Source organism: Tyto alba, unplaced genomic scaffold (genome assembly GCF_018691265.1).
Source record: "Tyto alba isolate M040663 unplaced genomic scaffold, T.alba_DEE_v4.0 Super-Scaffold_30, whole genome shotgun sequence".
Lineage (NCBI taxonomy): Eukaryota > Metazoa > Chordata > Aves > Strigiformes > Tytonidae > Tyto > Tyto alba.
In genome coordinates, this window is record NW_024881305.1 from 6,654,287 (window position 1) to 6,678,916 (window position 24,630).

At 44.0% G+C, this 24,630-nt stretch overlaps 1 protein-coding gene across 5 annotated transcripts in view; it reads right to left on the reverse strand.

The window, feature by feature from the left end:
* The window catches only part of KCND3 (potassium voltage-gated channel subfamily D member 3), a 131,546-nt gene that overhangs the window by 20,728 nt on the left and 86,188 nt on the right, over positions 1–24,630 (reverse strand). For all 5 annotated transcript variants that reach the window (XM_042799902.1, XM_033009494.2, XM_033009495.2 and 2 more), the window contains exon 3: positions 14,759–14,921. In XM_042799902.1, coding sequence (XP_042655836.1) covers positions 14,759–14,921 — 163 coding nt within the window. The remainder of the gene's footprint in view (positions 1–14,758; positions 14,922–24,630) is intronic.

The following is a 24,630-nucleotide window of genomic DNA, read 5'->3' on the forward strand; positions in this document are numbered from 1 at the left end:
ACAGGACTATCCGGTCACCCTGTGAAAGGGGCAGGAGTTGTGTTTGCAAGAAGTAGACTGAGATACAACAAGAAAATGAAATTGGGTCTTCAGTTTTTCTGAAGACTTTCCCAAACTGCCGTATCACTCTACGTCCTGAATAAGAGCGGCCTGAGACTGTAATCTGGAACAAAAAGCACAGAGACTACTACTGAGTAGGAGTTAGAGGGGGAGAGCAGGGGATAAGGGACTGAAGGATATTCCAGTTACAAGTTATCAGCTCTCTGTTCCTGTTAGTTACACTTCCTTTAAATTATTTCTCCTATTTGCAGGTATATACCTTTGCATCTCTGTTCCTTACTTTTCTCAATGATCTTGTCTCTTCCCTATCAGCGCTGGATACCGGATCCAGTGAGGTTCTGATGGCAACCACAGAAGACTTCCATTTCTTTCTGTGCTTGACAGTATCAGCTCCTTTGCTGAAGGAATTACCAGAGTCCCCCAACTCCCTCACCTCACCCATTGCAGGAAAGGTTCATCTTCATTTCAGTCAATTGTTAAAGCAGATTCAGCCTTAGGGTCTTGTAATGAACACTATTCCCTTTGCCTCCAGGCTAGCAGGGGATCAAATATTAATAGCTGTACTCCATGTGGACTGAAGATTGTTCGTTTCTGAGGTCTGTTCTCTTTTCTTATTTGGAACAGGGCCACTAGCTATCTAAATAATTAAGCCCCGTAGCTTTTGTAGTTTAGAACAGATGTTGTTATTTTAAAAAATGTCAGTGGGGCAGGACAGAAGTTAATCCTATCCTTGTTCCACAAAAGATTGTCTAGGATAGTCGCATCGCTTAACTGTGCACCCATGGTGATTAAATTTGGTAGATATCTTGATTAACTCCGCTAGAGAAGTTAATTAAAATTGGTGCTTAAAATTGGTTTGGCCCTCCAGACAGTTTCCCACATTGGACTAGCAACAACTCTAAAGCCATAGGTCATGTTTCTGTGTGTAAACATGCGTTATTTGGAAATCATTTCTATAAAGTGACACAAACTTTGTGATATTTAGGTACGTGTCATCTGTTTACATGGGATGCGATACTTAGATCGTGCCTGACAGTAGCAAGGACTTTAAGTGCAGCAAATCGCTCCCCTCTGACTTCTGCAGCAGAGGCTGGGGGCTGGTTTATGACTGAGCAGAGCAGATTGAGGACGTGGAGGGCACCTGGCAGCAGTGCGAGACTCGGGTTAGGGTGTGGGAGCGCATAAAAACTGGCTGGTTGGGAGGAGTTTTGTGCTGTTTGCTGGAATGCATCGGTCTGGACCTGGCCGCCTGGCAGAGGTGGGCTTTGGCAGATCAGGTGAGGAGTAAATTACAGAGGCAACAGCACTGAAATTAGGGCACCCCACGCAAGTATGGAAGCAGCAGTATTTTGCAGGGAATTGTGCTATGTACTGTCACATATTTCACTGCTGGAAACCTAGAGAATTAGGTTGATGGGGTCTTCCAAATTCTGCCAGTTTTTAATGCTTTTGTCATCCCTGTCCTGCAGAGCTCTCCTTCTGGTCTGCAGGACAAAAGACAGACAAGTGGAGGACTCTGTTTTTTCTGGCCATCTGCTGCAAATGTCTTTTGGGGTGGTGGTGGGGAGGGAATAGCTGTCTTCTGCATCTTATCCCACAAATGTGACAGACTAAAGGTCATTAGGGCCAGGCCTGAGATCACTGTTACTGAATATAACCCCTGCACAGAGAGTCTAAAAAAGGAAAAGAAAACGGCACACTGTGTCTGCATGTAGAGTGGTAAGAGGAGTTGCTAGGAAACCACAGGATCTCAAAATGCATATGACCTAATCTGGAAGATAATTTATATGATGAAAATAATAATACTAATGACAGCCACTTACAGGTTAGAATGATTAATTTGGTTATCTTGGAGCCCACGTGTTTGAGAGCAGGGTGGAACGCAGGTCTCTAACTTCTGGCTCTTTACTGATTTTTAAGAAACTTGGAGGCTCAGGATAAGCGGGAAGGGCAGTGAAGCCCTGTACAGGTGGAGTGCTGAGGTATGGTGGGGAGGGTGATGGAAGTGGCTGTCAGCACCGTGGGTATCTACATTTCCCAAAGGGACTGACAAAGGAGAAAGAATAGCCTGTCTTCATCTTTTAGTTGCTTTGCAGAAGTGCAAGGAGCAGGAGCTGCTGGCTAGGAAAAATGCTTACCAGATGGCAGGCCCAGGAAACAGCTAATTATTATTTATTAATGAATTTCATCTAGTTCTTATGGAGAAGATGCTCACTCTTGATTTATGTTGTATAATAAACCATTAAGTTACAACCTACGACATAATTTCATATTTGCCAGACATCTTCAGCTTTCCAGATTTTCTGTACTTGAGGAGGGAGATGACTGGAGTACGTGTCTGCCAGGTGCTGTGGGTACGGGTCCTGTGTCCATCCCTGCTCCCTCTTTGGCCTGGAGCTGGTATCAGCATTATCCTTCACGGAATGGCTGGGTTGGAAGGCACCTCCGGAGGTCATCTGGTCCAACTCCCCTGCTCAAGCAGGGCAACCTAGACCCTGTTGCCCAGGACTGTGTTCAGGTGGCTTTTGAATATCTCTGAGGATGGAAACTCCGCAACCTCCCTGGGCAGCCTGTGCCAGTGCTTGGTCACCCTCGCACTGAAAAAGTTTCCTGATATTCAGATGGAGCCTTCTCTGTTTTGGCTCGTGCCCATCACCTCTGGTCCTGTCACTGGGCACCACTGGAAAGAGCCTGGCTGGGTCCTCTTTGCACCCTCCCTTCAGGTATTTCAGGACATTAATAAGAACCTTGTGAGCTTTTTCTTCTTTAGGCTCAACAGTCCCAGCTCTCTCAGCCGTTCCTCATATGAGAGATGCTCCAGTCCATAGCCTATCTAACTTTATCTGCTAAAACCACACTAAGAGAGGTCCTGGCAGAAAATGCAGCTTACACTGGATAATAAACAGTGCTTCATATTTTAATTCCTAAACAATTATGAATAGCCTTATTGGTGACTGCTGCAGTGAGTCTAGTGGAGCGGTAGGTATACACCACTGTTCTTTTTAAGGCTGAAACAAAGCTGTTCTCAAAAGTAATCACCAGAATACTTTTGATCTGATTTTTATTTAGAAGGTGAAATATCACAGGCACTCAGTAAGTGCTCAATTTTCTTGCATTTGTCTGCATCTGTTGCTAGCTTGAGTCTGGACTTCAATTCTAGATAGAAAGAACATGGTTGATTTTAGGATATGGAAAAGATAAGCAGATCGTACACTTAAACAGGTGTTTCTGCAGACTTAACAACAGGGCTAAGAGTATGGAATTACAAAAAAAAAGTATTTCCTTGTAGTTATGTTCTAACCTTCCTAGAATTATCCTGTCTGTTCTACCTTTGACTAATTTTAACATAAAATTCAGAAAGGAATTCAGCAAAGACTTCAGTTTGTACTTCTGAGTGGGAACTCAGTGCACATATGTAACTTGGAAAGGGAATGGATGAAACCTTCATCTGGTGGAAACTAGCTTAGCTCCCTGGCCTATTGTGGTAGTTTTTCCTTGCCAAGCAGAAAATGGAAAATTCTTCATTTTTAAAAAAGCATTCAAAAATAATTGAGTGGACAAGCTATTAAACGAATCTACTATCTGTGGAGTGCTTTCCTCAATATTACTGGGCAACACTGATCATCTGTCCTACTTATGGCTCTGGGAAGCTGGTATGCCATCTTTAACAAAGCCTGGAAACAGGCTGGACTGCCAAATTAGGACTCGGGGTTATTACATGTGTTTGAACGGTGAGGGAAAGGGTGGCTGTTTAAAAAGCAAATGGCCCATATAATAAGTACTAGTTGTTATTCTGCTAGCCGTGGTTCCATCTGGCTATTGTAATAGCAGCAGAGCTATAGCAGTGTTAGAAAAGTTAGTTTCTGCAGATCATCCTTCTGTCGTTTTAACCTTTTTTTCTTTAAGAAGCAAAATATGCACATTTGGACTTCCTTCCTCTCAAATCTTCACATTAAACAGCTTTTGAGCCAAGTTGAAATATTCTGTCATTTTTGCTTTGGGGGAGATGTTGTAGGGCTGCATATGGAAATTAGGTAGTGTAGAACTCATTATATTCCTATATAATTTGATAGAACCACTTACGGTCAGACCTTGATCTTATTTTGGGCCTCTTCATTACTTTCCAGAGATGAAAGATTCCCCTCCCCTCCTCTGTGGCTCTCCTTTTAATCCTACCTTACCCTTGGCACCATTAAAGCAACAGAACATCATTTCAAATGCACTATATCGTTTAATCTTTTCCAACACTGAAGAACATGATGTTCGATCTATTTATAGAACAATGCACAGAATATGGAGTTTAATGGATCTCAGTTTCTCTCCCAGTCACAGATATCCTGGCTGATTGAACACAGAATTTTGGGGGGGGGGAAAAAAAATCTTAATATACAAAACTTGCAGAGAGAAAAGCAGGATGATCAGGAAGCCCTTGGAGCACTGAGACCAGTTCTCTCCTATTGCCAACTTCCTTTTGTACATTTTCACCTTGAACTTAACAAGCTCTGGCTTAAACTTAGTGAAGCTCTTACTCCTACTGGGCATTTATTTTAGAACTTCATTCTTCTATTTAGAAAATTTCTTCTGATTTCCACCCTGCATGCATTTGTTGCCAATTTTACTCAGTTGTCATTGTATTGACATTTTTTTACATAGACCATTCCCTTTCTGGTGTTTGCTGCATTCTACAGGAAATAATATAATAAACTTCAATTTTTGTAAAGTTTGACAATTCTCACTTTATTCCTTTGCTTGACATTTAAATAGTAAGCTTTTTTTGGAGGCCATTTCATATTTTTATCTTCTATAGATGCCCTGCTTATTTGTAATACCTTTTTTTTAGTTATCCATCTATCCATCCACCCAGTGAGGGTTACAGTCAGACCTTGATCTCTATAAGAACTGACCTTAGGGACAGTTTTTCCTTGATCGAGGGATGCTACACACAGTTACTGCATCTTGGCTGAAATTCAAAGCTTCCTCTACGCTGAAGTTCCCACGCTACTAGTCCAGCTGACTGACAAAGCTAGCGCTCTTCACTTATTTAGTTTGCCTCTTGAAATAATAATAAAAGAAATTCCTACATACACTTTTTTGTATTCTTAATGCTCTAACAGATTTTAGAACTCGAGTCAAAATCACTCCAGGGGTGCATAGTCAAAGAGGTGCCATACCAGTTGTAGTGGGAGTCTGGTATCATTTGTTAGTTAGAAGTGAAGTATTATGGGGTGTAAACTACGGTCTCAGAATTTTTCTAGATCTAGAAATGTATTAGTTAATAAACACCTTCTCAAGTAAAGAGCCTCGCGTTTTTCTCCTTCATTAATAGAGAGGTTGCTGTTCTCCATTATTTTAAAATAGGGCTCTGTATTTCACTGGAAGCAAAGTGTGATGAACATCTGTCTGCCTGTGATTTATCTGTCTGTCTGTGTTTCCAGATCTCACTTTTATAACATCTTTCACACAGCTCACACCCCTAATTAATAGCTATAAAGTATTCAGGGGATGGAGAATTTAACAGAATTTGATCTAGTGTCACATGCCAACTTACTAGACCTGATGTATGAGCACTAATTAATGGTGTGGGGGCCTGTGGTTAGCTACAGAAAATGAAGGTAATTGCTTCATCCAGTGCTGCTCACGCTTTCCCCAGGAAGATGGTGAAACATGAGGAGGGGATGGGGGTGACAACCACAAAATCTTTGTATGAAACTCAAGAGGGAAAAAAAAAAAAAAAAGTGGCAAACTTTTGAAACTCATGCCCTTCATTGTCCCCCATGGAATGAAGCCCAAAGGGAAGAGATGACGGTGGGGCAGTTTTCCTGCCTTGTTGCCAGCTCGGTGGCAGTTGGATGTGACAGGTACCTGAGGGGGCAAAGAGGGCTCAGTGTGAGTGCTGGCAGCACTGTCGCTCCAGGCGGGGTAGGGCCAGGAGCTGTGCCCTGTCCCCTTTCTGTGCCCTGTGCTTTCAGCGTTAGTTGAGAGAAGTGTGGCTTGCTCGCAAACGAAAATCGCTCAGAAGTCGTCAGATGACCATAAAGTTGCTGTGCGGGGCAATTAACTTTCTTCCTGGAGCTGCTCTTGGTTGTTCCTCTTGCTCCTGGGGTCTCCAGGGTCAAACCTCTTGCTTCTGGGGGGGAAAAAAAGTCCATCACAAGCCCTGGTGCTGTTTGAGAAGCGAGGGCTCTTGGATGGATGCGTGTCTCGGCTCGCATCCATAGGCTGCCAGGCACAGCACGGTGCCTGGCTCGGCGGCGGCGGGGGGAGAAGCCTGCCTGGCTGCTGGGGGGGCACCCCCTTGCCAGCAGAACGCTGCGGGCTCGTCGTGGCTGTGCCCGGGTCTCTGCAGCCCAGCATCGCTGCACGTTCCTTCTAGAACGGCTCCTCGTTGTCCTGACCCGGTCGTTAACGAAGCTGATGCCTCGTATGCGGACAGAAATGCACTGGTGCCTGGATCCCGGAGCTCGTGGACAATGTGTAGAATTGCTCTTTATTATTATAGCTGCTTGGAGTTAATGCTGAGTTTGGTCTGAGCGGCCGCACTTATGTGGAGAGCAGGTGGCTGGAATTACTGGCAGGCAGCAGTCTGCATGGTAAACAGGAGGGTTCTGCTGTACGGTGACAAAGAGGAGAAATGAGGAACTGTTTCCTGTGGAGTAATTTGATGGGTTGAACTGCTTTTTCTTCCTGCCCAGTGCTTGCAGGCAGACTGTGATTTCCCCATATAAATATATTTTTTTAAAAATTATCTGTAAGTTTTATGCCAGCATTTACTGTTGCTCTGCTTGCTACCCGTGATGGGTCAGGCAGGCACGTGCTGTCATTGCTGCTGCCTTGCTTGGTGAGTCAGCAACAATTGCAAAGGCTTGGATAGATAAATTTAAAATCCTGGGTGTGAATAGTATTACCATAAGATGGTTTCGCTTTATGGCCTTGTACATATATGTGAACTAACACTGCAAGAATCCACTGAGCCAGGAAAGAAGTGGATTTATCCCAGTTTTATGTGTGACAAAACCTGAGTCACAGAGGAAAGTATGGACGGGCGACGCTGCTGCAGCATCAGGGTTTGTCAAAACAGTGAGGCTGGCTGTCGTGGGGAGACAAAGGAGGATGGCAGGCTCCTGCTTGCACCTGGCGAGGGCCTGCCTCGTGCTGCTTTAGAGCCTGATGGGATGCTGAAGTTACCAGCAGTTATTGTTTAATGGGATTTTCATGACCTTCAAACAACAAAGGCTTGTTCTGAGTCAGACTTTGCAGACCACTGCTGCTGGGTGGAGTGGGAGGAATGGAGTCATGAGATTGTAGGGCTTCTCGAGTTGGGCTGTGTAAGACATCTGGCAGTGTGTAAGCAGGGAAGTTCCGCAGTGGCCCTCGAGAGACGTGCTGGTAGGCTGCAGAGTGTTCCTGTCTACCTGCCGTGCGTGGTTAGAGGACTGAGACCTGTGTTGCCATTCCAGCACCACGTGTGCCGGTGACAACGTTGTTCTTCATTAGCTTATCGCTGTCATGGTACAAATTAGTAACCACAATAGGCTTTACTACCATTTACACCCACTTCTAGTTATGTTTTTTTCTGCCCCAGTGGATGTATCCATACCCATTAATCTAGACGTAGCCATATATTGCAGTTGGTGCAGGAGTGTTTGAGCTGTATTCGTTATGTAGCCTGGGAGCTGAACTGCACCCAGCCACTTGATTCTGCATTTCTTGGGCAGAGTGATAAAATAACTAGCTAATGAACGTAACAGCAAAGAATCTGATGACTAGAACCCAGTTCCAAAGTAGGGTAGGGCTTCCCAACACTTTCTGGCTGAATGTTTTGCATGCAGATCTCCGTGACAAGGCAATTTCAGCTTGCATTTATTTAGACATCTGGGATGAAGTGGGCAACATCAGCCATTACAAATCCTACCAACTGTGCTACATAATGAGCCATCTGGACAGAGGCTGCCACACACAACCCGGACTGCTGGCAGGTGGGGAGAGGGGACACCCTCTTGCTGAGATGACCGAGGAGAGACCCTGAGGAGGGATTACTCAGGTTCTTGCACATTGCAGGCTGTTATCTGGTTATGACTGAGAGATGTCGTGAAAGGGCCTCAAGGCATGAGACAAATGTAGAGCGGCTTCTGGATCTGTGTGGAAATGATTTCATCTGGGCATTGGGCCACTATTGACAACAGGCTCAATATTTAGATGTACAGGCTTGCTTTGGAGGCTGAACCTATAAACTCACCAATTTCAATCCTTCCTTTCAGAGGAGACCTCTACTTGTCTTATGAAGTTTGGGAGCCAGGGAATTTGAACTAGCTGAACTGATGGAAAATGCCATTTTGCTCTCCTGGACAATATAATAGAAAAGAGGAAGGATTCCTGGTTGGTTTATTAGTTTGCTTTTTTCTCCCCAGAATTGTATGAGGGGATGTGACAAACTCCAGACAGGGAACAGAGGAAGAAGAGAGAGAGGTACCTATCACTGCAAAAATGACATCTCTCTTTTTAAAAAACAATTTTAAAAGCTTTTTTCCCCTGTCAAAAACTGTTAAATATCAACAACAACAAAAACATATTCCACACAGATTCATTGTGGTTGAAAAAAACATGTTTTTTAAATGTCAGCCAGCTCCAGTTTTAACCTTATTGTTTCTCTCTCTCCTTAAGTTCCCAACCCCATCCCCTGCTGGGAACTGAGTCATGTTCTGTCGCTGAGCTCTCCTTAGACAGCTCACAGCTTTGCTCGAGTCGCTTTTTCTGGCCGCTCTGTTCCATGCTCTGAAGTTCACTAACCCACCTCCAAAATTTAGGGTGTCAGCTGAAAAACAGAACATTTCAAAGCTGACTCCCCTGCTCTGTAGCAAATCAATTATTATAATGGCCTCGTTATTGACAGGTGTGTGGGCCGTCTTTCTCATGGGTACGATGATGACATAAATCTAGTATTAAGCATTCTCTTCATCGCCATCTTCCCTCTCCAGCCGCTCTGCTGACTGCAGTCCTGTTTTCCATGCCTCTGGGAGTGACGGCTGGGACTGGAACAGGCTGTTTCTAACGTGCCTCTCGTGGAACAATCAGAAAGACGCTTGTGTCCTTACTCTTCCTTCCTTTTGGCTTAAGCCCCCTTTAAGCATCTCCATAGTTACGTCTCTTCATCAGTCTGCAGAGTCATAGCTGCCTGCGTGCAACCATCTCGCGAGTAGCGCTCACTATCAGGAATAACCTTCCTCCATCTACTTCCTCTCATTGACTTCTATCTGAAAAGATACGGCTTCTTCCTTGCTCCTTCGCTCCTTTCTTCTGCTGGATATTGGCTCCATGACTGAATGCTTTAATTCATCCACCAGGCAATGTGTCACCTTCTCTGCTTCACCTAATTTTTACCATCTACTCTTTGATAGCCTGTGTCACAGTGTTCAGTTCTACATTACAGTTTTGTGTGAGAGCAGCTCTGCAAAACGATTTTGTCCTGGGTAGTCCTTTCCTTGCCTAAATCCAGGTGTTTGGATCTTTCCTGAAAACTTAGTCTACAGGATGAAATGTGAAGTCTATTTCAAGGATTTTGCAGTATGTTGCTTGTTCTCACAGTCAAAGGCCACCAGATAATAAATGAAATTATTTGAACAGCCTAAGAAGCTGTAGTCCTCAAAAGCGTATTTACTGCAGACCTGAAACCAAGCACTGTGATTACTGAAGTTTTCATACAACCACAGACTGGTTTGTGTTGGAAGGGACCCTAAAGCCCCCCCAGTGGTACCCCCTGCCCCGGGCAGGGCCCCCTTCCCCCAGCCCAGGGGGCTCCCAGCCCCGTCCAACCTGGCCTTGAACCCTTCCAGGGAGGGGGCACCCACAGCTGCTCTGGGCACCCTGGGCCAGTGCCTCACCCCCCGCACAGGGAAGGATTTCTGCCTTAGAGCTCATCTAAATCTGCCCTTTTTCAGTGCAAAACCATCCCCCCTCGTCCCATCCGCACCCCCTGATCCAGAGTCCCCCCCCACCTCCCCTGTCCCCCCTTTAAGCCCTGGGAGGCCGCTCGAAGGGCTCCCCGGAGCCTTCTCTTCTTCAGGCTGAACCCCCCCAACTCTCTCAGCCCGGCCCCCCAGGGGAGCTGCTCCAGCCCCCCCAGCATCTATATATTCATAGACAACAGTTTCAGTTTAGCCCTTGTGAAAAACACCACTAAAACCACGCTAATCCCTCTGATATTATCAGCCATTTCAGTATTTTAACTCATTTAGCAAATTTAACCATTAAACAATAAATGTACTTTAAAGAGGGTTTTTTTTCACAGCATCTGACCATGTACATTTTTCCCTCCTCTGTTGTGCAAATGCAAGGAGGCATGCTTCATTGTGTAAGAGGTCCCTTTCTGAACATCTGTTTTCTCCCAAACCGAGAAGATCTGGAACAACTCAGTTGGCTAAATTTTAGCCCTAAGGGGGCTGGTCTAGAGACCAGTTTGCTTTAGGCTGTTGCTGCTATTTCCAAACATTTCAGCTGCCACTCTACTTCAATGTGCCCTCTGAGGCTGTTCAAAAACGGCTTTAAATGTGCTTTTGAGGATTTAGCATCTTCATCTGCAAATAAGTTCATGTGTGCAGGGAGCTGGGGCTAACAACCACATAGGCTTAACCTGTAATGCTCTACTGCCCTTGTTACAGTGCTTTTTTCTGTTCTACCATTTTGTGTTACCGAAAAGCTGCTAGTGCATGCTGCTATTTGTCAGTCACTGGCCCACCTAAGCAAACTCACGTTTCTGAGAGCTCCTGGGCAGTTTATTGTCAGCTTCTGTTTCCTAAGGGAAAGGGACATTGGAGCCGATGGGGCTGTACCGCTGTATTTAGTTGGACTGTACTGGAGCAATTTGGGGAGATATTGAAGGCATCTCTGGTTGTCCTTTCTGAAGCACCATTCCAGGAACAAAAAAAACCCAACAGAACAAACTTTGCTGCACTTAGCAGAGTCTTTCTAGCTGAGGGATCAGAGTTGGTTATTGTAAAGTTGGACAAAGACGAGAGTCGTTGGACCTGGAGATTAAGGACCAACAAAGGCTCCCATAACACTTTGAAAACAGTATTTTCACTAAGAGGTCTAGTGTTTGCTTCTTCTAATTTCTTCCCTTTTTTTATTACTGTCTGTGTAAAGACAGGGCCTTTGATTTTAGTATTGGTTCTCTACTTAAAAACATGGAATTAAATTTTCCTGTCAGCAACTAGGGTTTACTCAAGATGGGTCATTCTTTCAGGATTTTTGACCAGTCTGTGAGTTCAGAGGTCTACAACATTCCTGTGAACCTTGGGAGAGCAATCTGCACTTCTGAGATCTTTGCTGCACTAAGCTCAAAGGCTGCATCTATTCTTTTTGCTACCGTATTACCTGGCAGTCTTTCAGCCATGCATTTCTCTACTGCCCGGCTCCAGTGGGAATAACATTGGGGTTTGGGGCTGTATTCACTCAGTCTCTAACAATGAACTGTTTTACTTTTTCTACTGCTGCTAAAGGAGCAGCATTTCAGTAGCTGTTAGTAACTGCCTCTGCTTTCTCTTTCTAGAAGTGGGAGGTGTAGTCCTCAAACCAGCACCAGATACTTGTCTCCTCCTTCACATTGCATCCATGCTGCAAACTGAACACAGCAAGGCAGGGACGCCAGCAGTATCTGAATTACAAAGTCATTCTATTGTCAAGCCTTTTAAGTGTCAAATTCCCTTTTAAAACCAAAGGCTGTGACATTCACTAAAGAACAGCATCTTTTCAAAGTCAGGAAGGTCTATTCTTAGCACATCAGTCAGAAGGAAAAACAAAAAGTCTTTGGGGAAAAAAAAAAAAACAAACCAGTTTTACCAAAATGAACCGTGTCAGAAATGATCAATTCATCTTCCATTCAGATTGACCTGGGCCTTGCTGCATGCCAGAGGACAAATTTTGATGACACAGCACAATAACTTAATATTGCCAGATCTCCCTCCTTGTAATTAATTCTCTTGCAATGCAGGTTTGGCAAAGAATAATTTATCTTCAAGGTGATTAAATCACTGGTAGTTTGGTTTGGGGGATTTTTTTTTTTTTCTTTAAGGAACATTTCTCCTCAGTTAGTTGGAGAATAGATGTTGATAATTAACAGCCACCTCGTGATATTTTATTAATGCTATTTAAATACCTCTTCCTGCTAGACCAGTGCTGCCTCAACAGCTAAGAGGCAAAGTTAAGATTGAGCACATCATAACCCAGAGGGACATTGAGGCTGAGCTGTGTTTTCCTGTTTTCTGGAGTGCACCCCTCGGAAACCCCCACTGCACTGCAGAGTCCAAGTTTACTCACACCCTGACCTTCAAATCTGTGAACGTCACATCCAGCCAATTTAACTTTTCCAATGAGGAATAATAAAGTCAAAACTCAGTCTGAGTTCATAAAAAATAAATAAGCATGGTCTGAAGCCTATTTGTACATAGTTATGATTCCTGAACTAAATAGAGCTTCTTCTAAAGTATTTATACTAATACATACCCTACAAATTATTTACTCTTCAATTAAAAGAGAAAAATAATTTATTTAGCACACTAGAAACTTAGGAAGGATGTCTATGTTATTTCTTCAAAGCTGTATCCTCTAAACTCTGCTTACAAGGAGCTGCTACTGATGGGCTCTTCATATTTAAGGACTGAGAGAATGCAAAGAGCTTTTTCCACCTTCTTAAAAAAGCCATGCAAATTTCTTTGTATCTTCAATTAGATGGGGACGGAGTTTTAACTATTACTAAAACTTCCCTATTCCTGAATAAGGGATTGAATTCACTGGAGGATGATGCTGGAACAAGTATGCTATCAAAGCTGATTCTGAACATCCCAGCGTACGTCCCGATCATCTCCAGAGAGACTGTCATTAGTGTGCTTCTGTCTCTTTCGTTCTCTTTAGTATTCACACAGTGATAATCATGTGAAAATTACTCACACTTCTGACTTGAGAAAACTTTCTTAGCCCAGAAATTCATCCAATATCAAGGGAATTAGAAATTCAAATGGGAGAAAGTTATACACTGTGTGTGTCAATATAGCAAACCTTATAAAAGCTGCAATCAATCATACCGGCATCAAAGGTGCTGGTACGTTTCCTTGTCACCAAGTGGATCGCAGTCCAACAATAAAGGAAAATTTGAATCAGAACAAAAAAACTTTGGGATGCTGCCTGGAGAGGACAAATTCATCCAAAAGCCCAGACCTGGAGTCAGTTCTGGAGCTTCCTTGTACTGTGATCCATGGTTATGCACAAATCTTTTTTGTTTATTTGTCTTGCCTATTTATTTGCTGCTTAGGCAAAACGGTAACGCAGGTCCAGTCTCATACTGTGTTTATGTGCCATTTCAGTAGAACAAGTGCTTTCTCTCAAAGTCTTTAATTATTTAAATGAGCTGTTGCACACTGTTCCCTTCATAAGCCTTTATGTGAGTGCTCCAGTCCTTCCTGTGCACTGACACCTAGCACGTTCCTGTTGCAAGTTAAATCCAGATACCTTATGCCTGGCTGCAGGCTCACATTAGGCAACCCACGCTGCAAGTCATTTAAATTCATTAAATGAAGGTAATGATCCAGACTGGTTTCCCACTGTCCGGCTGCTGACTGAACAGTGTGTGGTACAGAGTGGACTTCCATTATGATATCTTCAGATTTTTTTTAATCTATTTCATGTTGTATGACAAATCAGATAAACAACTCTCTCTCAGAAACACCTCCCCAAATTATGGCAGTTTGAGGTTTTACGTGTACAATGCCAAACTTAATACAGGTATGTGTAAAACCCAGCAGTGACTGCTGGAGGCTGCAACTTATTCCTGCGTGACTCTCTCTCTCTCTCTGCTACTCTCCTTATGTGTTTTGACTGCCAAATTTTGTGGTTTTGTAGGTCTTGAATCTCAGCTCTCTGAGATGGAAGAAGTAGGCACAGCCCAGATGCTTGCCTGAAGCAGAAATAGCACATCTTTCTACTACTGTTCTCCATCAGGTCCCCTGAGTCTTGAATTTCTGGCAGACAGCGTTCCATAGGGAGAAAGAAACCCCAGACCTTTAGCTTGCAGTTGTTGTAAAAACCTGATTCTGGTTTTGGTGTAATTTAGCAGACTGAAATTGAGATATAATAAAACCGTTATACTTTCTTAGTAAATCAGTAAACTAATACTGGTTAAAACTGTTCAGATTTTGGAATATTCAGTAATCCCCTCACGTTTCCAGGGGCTTTTGTGTGTTCCCAGTGTTTTGTCTATGTTACAGTCTGCAGCTTTGAGGGGGTATGTGTACTGATAAGCATGTGTTTCTGGATGGGTGTTTTCAAAACTCCAGAGAGACAACAGGAACCAAGCAGCCGGAAAGATAAACAGCTCCTGTTAATGATTTAAGGGTTTATGAGTATATGTATCTATTTCTTTTAGGCTGGTGTGTTGCAAAGGAGAGCAGTAAAAGCCCTATTGCTCCCGACCTTTTAAGATATGCCAGCCCACAGCGCGTGCGGTGACCCAGCCTGTGTCCCCGCAGGCAGGGGCTGTTCCACCCGGGGGGAGCAGCGTGCACGGGCGCGGGTGGGTGGATGCAGCCGGCCCTCTGCAACGCTCAGAACCGTCACTCGTGTCTCACCAGCCCCGTGGTGACAAGCTGGGGCTGACGTTTCCCGGTAGCTGCTCAGCTTTGGGAGGAGGTGGCTGCGCGGGACGGCTTACCTTCTGCGCTCTCCGCTTGTCGGCTCGCTGGTTCTGGTGGTAAATTCGGCTGAAGTTGGAAACAATGACTGGAACCGGCAGAGCGATGACCAGCACCCCGCTCAGGGAGCAAATGGAGCCAAATATCTTCCCAGCAATTGTCTTGGGCACCATGTCACCATAACTAGAGGGGGAGGGGGGGGGGGAAAAAACAAACAAACAAAAAACAAAGGGAAGCCCCTCCTTCAGACAAGTGCAGCGGCACCAAAAGCCTTTTCAGGTTCCCTGAGTGCGCAGCACTGAGTGTCCGGGTTAGACACTAAAGCTTAGACATCCACCATGCAAGCAACAATTCATGTGGTGCTGCCATCCTGGAGATGACAATTCGCACCACGCTTTGGCAATGAATTAGGATAAACCAAAGAAAGGCACTTTTGTTGCAGAATAGATGTGCCAGTTCAGGCAGCTTCTGAGTGTGTTAAATTTGCATCCTCACTCACTTAGTACCTACCTCGCCATGTAGATGAGCTCTAACAAACTGAAAACTGTACGCCTGCTTGGGATTAGGTTCATATGTTTTCATTCCCTTGTATCCAGGTGCAAATAAGGACTGATTTATACTTCTATTTCAAAACCCAGCAGTTTCCTTGCCATCTGTACAGTCAGGAATTTGGGGTTCATTCAGTCTAGATTCAGTAAAGGGGGAATTCTCAGGAATGTGCGACTAGCTGAAAAATATTCAGACAAACCTCTGCACTGGGTTTGACCCAGCGATCTTGGTTAACAATTGTAATTTGTATGGTAAATAATACTGGCAGAATCCGAGATGGAATAACCCATTTTGCACAGATGGAAGATGATGCTGGTTTAGGTTCTGTGGATTCCACGCAACAGAAATCACTACTGTTGAGTGCTTATTTGCTGTTTCTTCTGTTTTAACTTTGCATATCGCAAAAGCTTTCTGCAGCAGTTTTATGCTTAAGCTTTAATGCTCTCCTTCTGCAAAGAGAACCACCGAGCTTTGCCTTACGGCTCCTCGCCAGTGCCCTAAGAAGGAGCAGGGGTGTGATTCCCTCCTGGAACATACAGCACTGAAACTGCTCTGGGTCCTGGGCACCTGACTGGTGCTCTGGCTCACTGATGCTGCGTTACAGCGAAGGTAATGCGGATTTTGAGTTCTGATTTACGGTTTGGCCTGACACAATCCCCATGCTGCATCCCAGGTGATCGGACCTCTTACTTCTGACTGCACCATCACTCATTTTTCCCCCGTGTCTCAGCACAAATTCTGTTATCGAGCGGGCACCAGATGTTGGCAGTGCAAATGTTGTGCCCTGCGTTCAGCAGATGTGGTGGTAACCTCCACGGGAGGCTCTTCCTCCCCTGCAGTTTGCCCTCTGGAAGTGACTTCAATGCTTTCTTCTGCAAATGGCTGATAGGCAAATAAAAACCGATCTAGAAAGCTGGCTATGGATTGCAGTGTGTTCTGATCACGTAACAAAAAGCTCGTTTGTAGCTAATGCCCCAAGAGTATGACAGGAATGTGATTAGCACAGCCGCTGACTGAATTTACAGGCCTTGTTTCAGTGAGCCATTTATTACACGCTTGCATGCAAATGTATATCAATATTCATTGAAGTAATTTTCATCTGGAGGAAGAGAACAGCAAGCAGCCAAATAACAACAGATTTAAAAAACAAAAAACAAAAAACCTCTGTTACTGAATGACTGTGTACAAACCACTGGGGTACAGGAATTCCTGAAGTACCCCTGTGGCTCAGGAGGACACGTTGTACTCTGAAATCCCGCTACGAGCCGGTCTTTGTGACCTGGCTACACCCTGGAGTAGAGAGGTTCTAGGCACTGCAACCTGCTGAATTTTTGTGGTAGATGGGGAAGGGCTGCTAAAATTAAAATCTGGGCCTAAGGAAGACATCCCTTGTTTCAGGGTGCTATCAGATGGTGCTTGGGATTTCCGTGCTTTTTGTTGGGGTGTTCTGGTGTTTGCAGTAAATACTGAAAAGCAAAATGATTTACGTTTGTCTGCATATGATCAGCAAAGAGCTTTTATGGTGATAGAGTTGTGCTAAGAATAATTTACATCCAGGGGGAAAACTAAATATGTCAAAACACCTTTTTTTATCGGCTGAATTTCTTTCCCCCATCCAAGACCTTGTTGGTATGAGGGTCTCTGAATAAAAGCAGAACTCATTACCCACTAACTGCTTGCTCCTGGGAGTCTCTCCCGTGCTCTCCTTCTGGGCTCGGGGGCTAGCCAGTGTGGCCAAGCAGCTGGCTCGAAGATTATCATCGCTGGGCTATCACACTTACCTGTGTCTCAGGAAGGGCTTAGGTTTAGGCTGAGTGACAGCTTTTCTTTGGCATTTTCATGTTTTGGGGATTGTTTTTTTGGTTTGTGGTTTTTTTTTTTTTTTTTTTTTTGTTTGGTTGGGTTTGGTTTTGTCTAAATGCTTCAGGCTTTACTAGCTAAGGTTTAATTATCCCAAGCAGAATCCTTTTCCTGCCTTCACCTGCATTAAAACCCCTCAGAATACCTCAGATCAATAAAATGCTATTTATGTCTATTAACTATTTAGCTGCTGCTTTATGCAAAGACAGTTTAAAAGCTCTTGCTAAGTGACAAGTTCTTCTGCCTCATTTAACACCATTCTGGAAAAAAAAAAAAAAATCTATCTTACTTTTCTCCTTCCACCCCTTAACACAATAAAGCTGAAATTAATCATATGCCTCAAACATGATCTCAGTGACCTGGAGCACTGAGAGAAAGCCCTTCTGTGCATTTGTAGAAAGTATAATAAGAAGTGTCTGGCTCTCAGTCTGTCTTGCAGAGTTTTGTTCTTACACACAGGCTGAGAGTTACCTCATTACTTGGGACTTCAGAGGAGGTGCTTTCAACCACCATCAGGAAAGATCAAACTGTCTTGGAGCACAGAGGATTTTGCTGGCGAGATGTAGAACTCCATTTGCCAAACCACTGTGAGAGATAGTGCGATGAGAAATTTTGCCCTGGCTGGAGCAGGCTGCCCAGGAACCAGACCTAAAACTTGTAAGGCTGATTTCTGGACCCACCGCAGGGTTATCAGTGGAGCCTTCGTCCCTGGGGGTTTGCCGGCCGCGGCGTGCGCTTGCAGCCGTGTTCCCTGCCTTTACTGGGCTGACCTGCCATGGGAGGGATGCTGATGTCTGGAAGTGTCCTAGCTTTTTGATCAGAGGGAAACCCAGCTGGAGCTTGATCCAGATCCTCTTGCACTTAATGAGAGGCCTCCCTTTGACTGCGATGGGGTTTGGAATGAACCTATAAAGTTGAAATTGTTCTGCTCCCATATTGACATACGCAGCTACTGCACTATTTATTGCTGGGGTGACTATTTTTGTCCTGATGGTACCATGAGGTACTAATGGCCACATGGCATATTTGTAACAGATACAGTGCCAAATAATCTCAAATATTGTATTTCAGTTAGTACTAATTGGGCATTTTAAACCCAAAACTTCTTTTTCCCAGACTGGAATGAGAGAACTTAACATTCCCATTAATTTGTTTAGTAAAAGGCAACTTGTCATCTAAAAAATTTCTTCTACAGAAAGTGCATTTTAAGTAATTCATCAATAATATCATTAGAGCAGCAAGAAGATAGAAGAATTAGGTAATGATTAACATTCAGAGTGTCTAATGGGATGTTTGAGCCTGTAATAAAACAACAGGAGGCTGCAGATTCAGTAGACTTTTATGTGACCTCTGGTAAATCTCCTCAGCTTTTTGTTCCTCAGTTCCCCATTTATGAAATGGCAATTGGTTACTTATTCTTTGCCTGCTTGGTTGAGTAGGTGCTGGGTTCTTCAGAGCAGGAGCTGCCCCGTGTTCAGCATATACCCAACGCCTACCAGTGAGCCCCAAGTGCGACTGCATTACAAATATTAATCATGCAAGGCAGTTGTACAGAAATATGGAGTAAGCACAGCCTGCATGTGGCTCCAGGCTTGTCCAGAGATAAATGCTGAGCATCAGCTAGGTTAGATGTGGAACGTGCCTGGAGATAAATGTCTTTTCTATTTATTTTGCAAGGAATCCAGTTAGAGGGCCACAGATTCAGCCGGTTTTCAGTCACTGGATTCATTGCTCTGCTTAGGGGCCGTGCGAGGTGAGATGCCAGGCACCTGTGTGTCCTGTGGTTCCAATGACATAGCTTTGCTTTGTCCCTTTTTCTTCTCCTGGTGTCCCTTCAAAGCCCCATTTCCTACCAAGGAAACACTGAACAGTGCGACCCTTGCTCACTGTACATATAATGTAAAGTTCAAGTAAAGCCTTAGACAAACCAGGAAAAAAACAAAATAGGAAATGACTTTTAAGTGGCCACTATTTAGACTGGAAAAGAATGTGAATGCAGAATTTCAATGTTTTTATTATTTGTAGCGTGACTTTTATGTTCGTTGGATATAAAAGGGGTCGTATGTCACTCACCCTAATTAGCAGCTATTAGCCTTGACAGCATAATGTGCTGTTGTTTTTCTCTCTGTCAGTACAGAAAATGTTATCAAATAGAGGTCACTGCTTCCAATTCTGGTTTTAGTGGTAGAGGTGTCTGGACACTGCTTAGCTCCCCAGCTGGAGACAGCAATAAATAAGGTGCTGAACAGCTCATCAAATGACTCACTCTAAAAATAGACTCTCAGCAGCATCTCTGATGATCCTATCTCTCTGTGCAACATTCAGAGCCCTAGAAATAGGGAACTGTAGTCAAAAAGCTGGATGATCCTGTGATATAGGGGCGTTGGAAGGTGCTACAGCAATAACAACTCTGTGGGGACAGTGAAACAGCTTTTCAGAGGCTGCTCTTTTGCAGCAGCATTTTGACATGCCAATTTTTCAGCCAGTATAAAGCGTGCACCTGGGGAGGGGCTTACGGTTCATGAATTACCATTTTTGTATAGCTATTGTCTCCGCTGGTTTCTCTAGATGCAGAGGAGATAAGAGTGCAATTGCAAATTGCTAAACCTGGATCCCAATCCCTTCCTTCTTACCAGTACAAGACCCGACTTTGGGCAGAGTGTCGGGTCCAGCATCCACCCCCGTCTCCAGAGCTGGCTCGAGGGGGGCCGGTCAGTCCCCCAGAGCGGCACGCTCCGGGGGTCCCGGGGCACAATCCTGTGCCCCAGGTGACTTGGTTTAAGTCTCAGAGCCAATGCAAGAATGTGGGGAGAGCTGGTTTGTGGACCAAACGGTCAGAAGAGGACTGTGCTTTTTCTGGTTGCTCTGTTTAAGTGGTCAAGGGACATTTCCTGCCTGGTGGTGCACAACCGTGTGGTTATCACACACAGCCTATGAAAGCTGAAATATCTCATGGAGGATGGAAACAGAAACAATGCTGCTTCAAATGATTTAATATTTCTGCCTCATACTGGCACTAACAACTCGTTGAGATCTTCTTTATCTCTGTAACCTTTTGCCTGGCACAGTAGAGTCAAAAGAAGATTTTGCTGCAGCCCGTAAGTTTCTGCTTTTAGGACAATAAGGACAGAGTAATAACATTATGTACCATACAACAGAATATGATTTTGAAAGCCTTTTTCATGAAGGAGATAGAATAAAGCATGGAATTAGCATGTAGCTTTCCAGGTGCAAGACATCGTTTTTTATACTGCAAGTAAATCACTATGCAATGTTTTGATTTGCACAAAGGAGAAAAAACTGTCTAAAATTCAGCTAGAATGTTTCAGTTGCATTGCAAGCCTGCGTATGTCGGGCTTGACAGCTCAGAGGAGCTCATGTCCCTCCATTTAATAGGTACAAGTCCAATGTAATCATGCCAATGCTGCTTTGAACCTCCAGTGAAATAATGATCATGTCACTTGCAATGATACAATGAAAACAAAAGCAAATATTACTCATTCCTTTCTTGGTTTTGCACATGGCGAATGAGGAGGGAATTAACAGCTATGGTACGAGGGCTGGGGATAGTTAGATCTTTTGTTTAGGGTTTAATTCACGGTTCCTCTGGCATATTAGCTGTGTCATCTGCCTTGCTGGAATTACCCCATCGAAACCCACAGCTCTCGAGCGCAGCGAGCTGCTGCTCATGTGTGCCGCTTTCCTGCCCGGTTGGGCTTTATCCCTGTCATGTATTTCTACCTCCGGGTATGCAAAGATGCTGTTGCCTTTTTCAGCAGGGGCATTCAGCCAACCTTCACGTGCTGTATTGCCTTCCCGTGCGCTGGGAAGGCGAGAGGAGGGCTCTGGAGCTACCGAGGCAGCGATACCGTCTGGGGGGCTGCAGGGGCGGTGACGGAGCGCTCCTCAAGTCCGGGGGGCGCAGGAAGGACAGGTCCACTTTCTGTCTGATTTGTTTTCGTGTCCTTAAGGGAGATCAAGATATTTTCAGAGCTGTCCTGGACAAGTGTTGTTAGGATTAATTAGCTAAGGCTGGCGTGATATTCTGAAAATATAGAAGTTTTTTGGAAGTGTTCTGCAGACACAGACCCAATAATCCATGTCCACAAGGACAGTTGGGTATGTTAATGTCATCTTTTAAAATACACTAATCCTAGAAGGAGCAGGATGCGCTGCTGAACGCCTGAGAAACCTGACACGTGAGGAGGCTTGTGGTGCCTCCTGCAAGAGTGTGCTGAAAACAGAGCCATAATGGTTTTGAAGCAAGAGAATCTATAAACAGGCTGTCAAATGACAGACTTGAACAGCAAATCAGCTGTGTCCGGGGAAGACAGAGCCTATTTCATGCTAGGATTCTTTTGCATTAAATATACTTATTTTCTGCCTTGTTTTGAGCTGGGCAGCTCCCCAGCTGAGTATTCAACTTCTGCAATATCTGGCTTGATTTTACACTACTGTGTTTTTTTTTTTTTTCTTCTCCCAGTATATTTTATTTGTTAATGTTTTCATGGATGCTTTTATCCTCCCTAGATATTCTGCTGAAATTACATCCATCAGCAAAGCTGTGAGGGATGAGTGCTGTAGATGCATATCAGTGCTAGCAGCAGAAGCTTATCTTCAGTACCGAGATTCATCTTGATTTTTTTGTAAAGCTGTGGTCAGCAGTTACTTAGTAGGGATTTTCCAGGTAATGTTGCCTTTTAGATATTTTTTCTGGTTTATAAATTCATACCTGTTACTGAGTTTTGTGTAACAAAAGGACTGAGAGATATATCTGAAATCCTGAAGAAAGGTCTGATGCTGTTAGGCCCTTTTCTCATGCCAACAGTAGTCAGTGTGCAACGAAACGGGAGGGCAGGACATTTAAAACTGAGAGGGATTTCTGTACAGTGCAAGAAGTTATCTACATCAAACTCATTGTTTGAAGATATTCTGGGGAATTTGCCAGGTTAATGAAAGGACTGGTCAGCCGTCTTTTTATGACCACCAAGACCATGTAGTCACATCACCTGGGATGAAATAGGACCACTGAGGAGATGCGAGTTCTGTGGCTTCTCTAACAGTGAGAATTGGAGAGGCAGGTTACTCCCCAGGGACTTGCTCGGGGGGATCTGTGGTGCCGCTGGGTAGCCCGCGCCCACCCCCCCAAGGCCAGATTAAGGGATTGGATGGATTTGGGGTCAGCTGTAGCCTGCTCATTCCTGCACTTGTACAAGAAAGGGGATCTCGCTGAAGGTCTCTGAGAGCAACCGGTAGCATAAATATTCCTTACAACAACGTCAGGCACTGCCCGAAGAAACAGGAATGTTTATGCAGACTCCGGAATAAACCGAGCAGGTTATTTAATACACTGAGGGTTGAGAATACTTAATATATGCACACACTGGTTCCATTTATTCTTCCTGACTTGGATCAACTTCTCAGCCTGTAGGCAGTTAAAACAGATGGTCTGAATTTGGGTAACATTCAGACCTTGAGTTAAAGCTAAAAATGGAATTCCATTGGCAAGGAAAGTAGGTCAGAAAGCTAAAGCCCCTAGTCCTAAAATGATGAAAGGCTTCTAATCGAGTGTTCTCTATTACCATTCATTAAAAGGAGCAGGGGAAGAAATATTATTAGGGACCTTTGAAAAAGGGATTACACCGGGAGTGTGAGCCCCCTCCTTCCTGCAAGGAGACCCGTGCGTTTGCAGACTCTTTTGGTGGGAGAGATGGGGCGACCGTGCCCGTCGGGGGCTGGGCCGGGGCCATGGCAGGACGGGAACGGGTTTCTTCACAGGAACATGAGTGACTTCATCTTCTGCTTCAGTCCCAGGGGCGCTGGCAGGAGAGCCTCTGCACAGCCTCTATTAATACCCTTCACGCTAATAATCCTTTCCGCGCTAACGCTGTCATCCACCTGACTCAGGTCCTGTAATTTCATCGCCTCTGCAAATTCTGACTTGCACCATATCTGAGGCTTCAGTCAGTGATTTCTTTGCTCTTCATCATTTTCAAATGTGTGCCAACTGCTAGAAAGCTTCCTTCATTGTAGCCGACAAGAATTATTCAAAGCAAACGGGGAACCTGTACCAGTTACCAGCGTGGTCCCAGTTCAGCACGTTGTTTCAGCCCTTGCTTAATATTAAGCGCATACTTAATTCCTGTTCACTGAAAAGATGATAGCGTGCTTGTTCAAATATTGTTTTGAAATGGTACTAAGATGAATATTTGTTCTTTGCATTTGGCAAACCCAAGCTGATACACTGTCATTACTCTTCTCCCTTTCCCCTCAAACTACTCCTAGAAATTACGTTTCTCTGAATGGAAAATTGCTTGCATTTCAGCTCTGCCAGCAAACATGTTTTTAGAGATAGTGTCAGAGACGTCCTTTTGCTCTCCCTTATTGGTAGATGTGGACCCTCTGCCTTGATCCTTGGCTGCCACTGTCACGGTAGCAGGTAACAAAAGTAGAGACTGAAATCTGGAACACCCCGTTGGTCTATATAACTCAGAAATGACATGCAGGGTAATTGTCTACTACCTAACAGAAATAGCAGTTTACTGTGTCATACACATCTCACTAAAGAAAAATAAATGTTTTCTTTCTTTATATCTCATGTTTCTCCATGACCACTTAATAAAGCATTAACTATTCTTTTTACCAAAAAAAGGGAAAATTTAAACTGTTGATTTAAGAGTTATTCAAAGAAAAAGAGGAATTGACTTCAATTTAGAATCAGTATAAGAGAAGCTGAATTTCACTTTGCAGGAAAAACCTCCAGTCTTAGCCTCTGCACCGTGCTGTCTTTTATTCCTAATGTTTATTTCATTCAGCTTTTCAGAGGAAGCTCTATTCCTTTTAGTTCTTGCAAAGCTGATATACCTAGCAAAAACATGATCTGTTCTCTTTTGCATCACCAAACAGCTATGGCTGTCATCTAAGGTTTTGATCCTCAAATCTCAGTTTTGTTAGTGATAGATGTAGCAGAAAAAGCTTTTATAGATTTTTTTTTTTATTTTTTTTTTTTTTTTTTTTTTTGTTAGTCTGCTGAACTTAACAGCATTTTTGGTTAAACAGATCTTTCTCCAATGACAGAGTTACTTTTAATTTGAAATTTATTGAAAAGACTTAGCAGGAGACACCAAGGATGTTATCTGGGCTGCTATTTTTCTAAGCATAAGATGACTGTAAAGAGGAAACATTTCAATGTTTCCACCAGTGGGTGGTGGTGGTAATTTCATGCCATTCTGAAGTTCTCCACACTAGAAAATTTCAAGTGAAGAGCAACTGCTACATGTTGATGCATCTCAACCCCTCACACGTTGGAGGTCTGTGTGTCGCAGTGCAATTTGCAGAATAATGGAGTCCAAAAAGAAAAGAGTCGGAATCCATTTCCTCTGCTTGTGTTTGGCGCGTTGCAAAGGTCCTTGGTTCCCTGAACCAGGAAAGTTTGGGTTTTGTTTGTGATGTGGTTTTTTTTTTTTTGCTTTGTTTTGTTTTT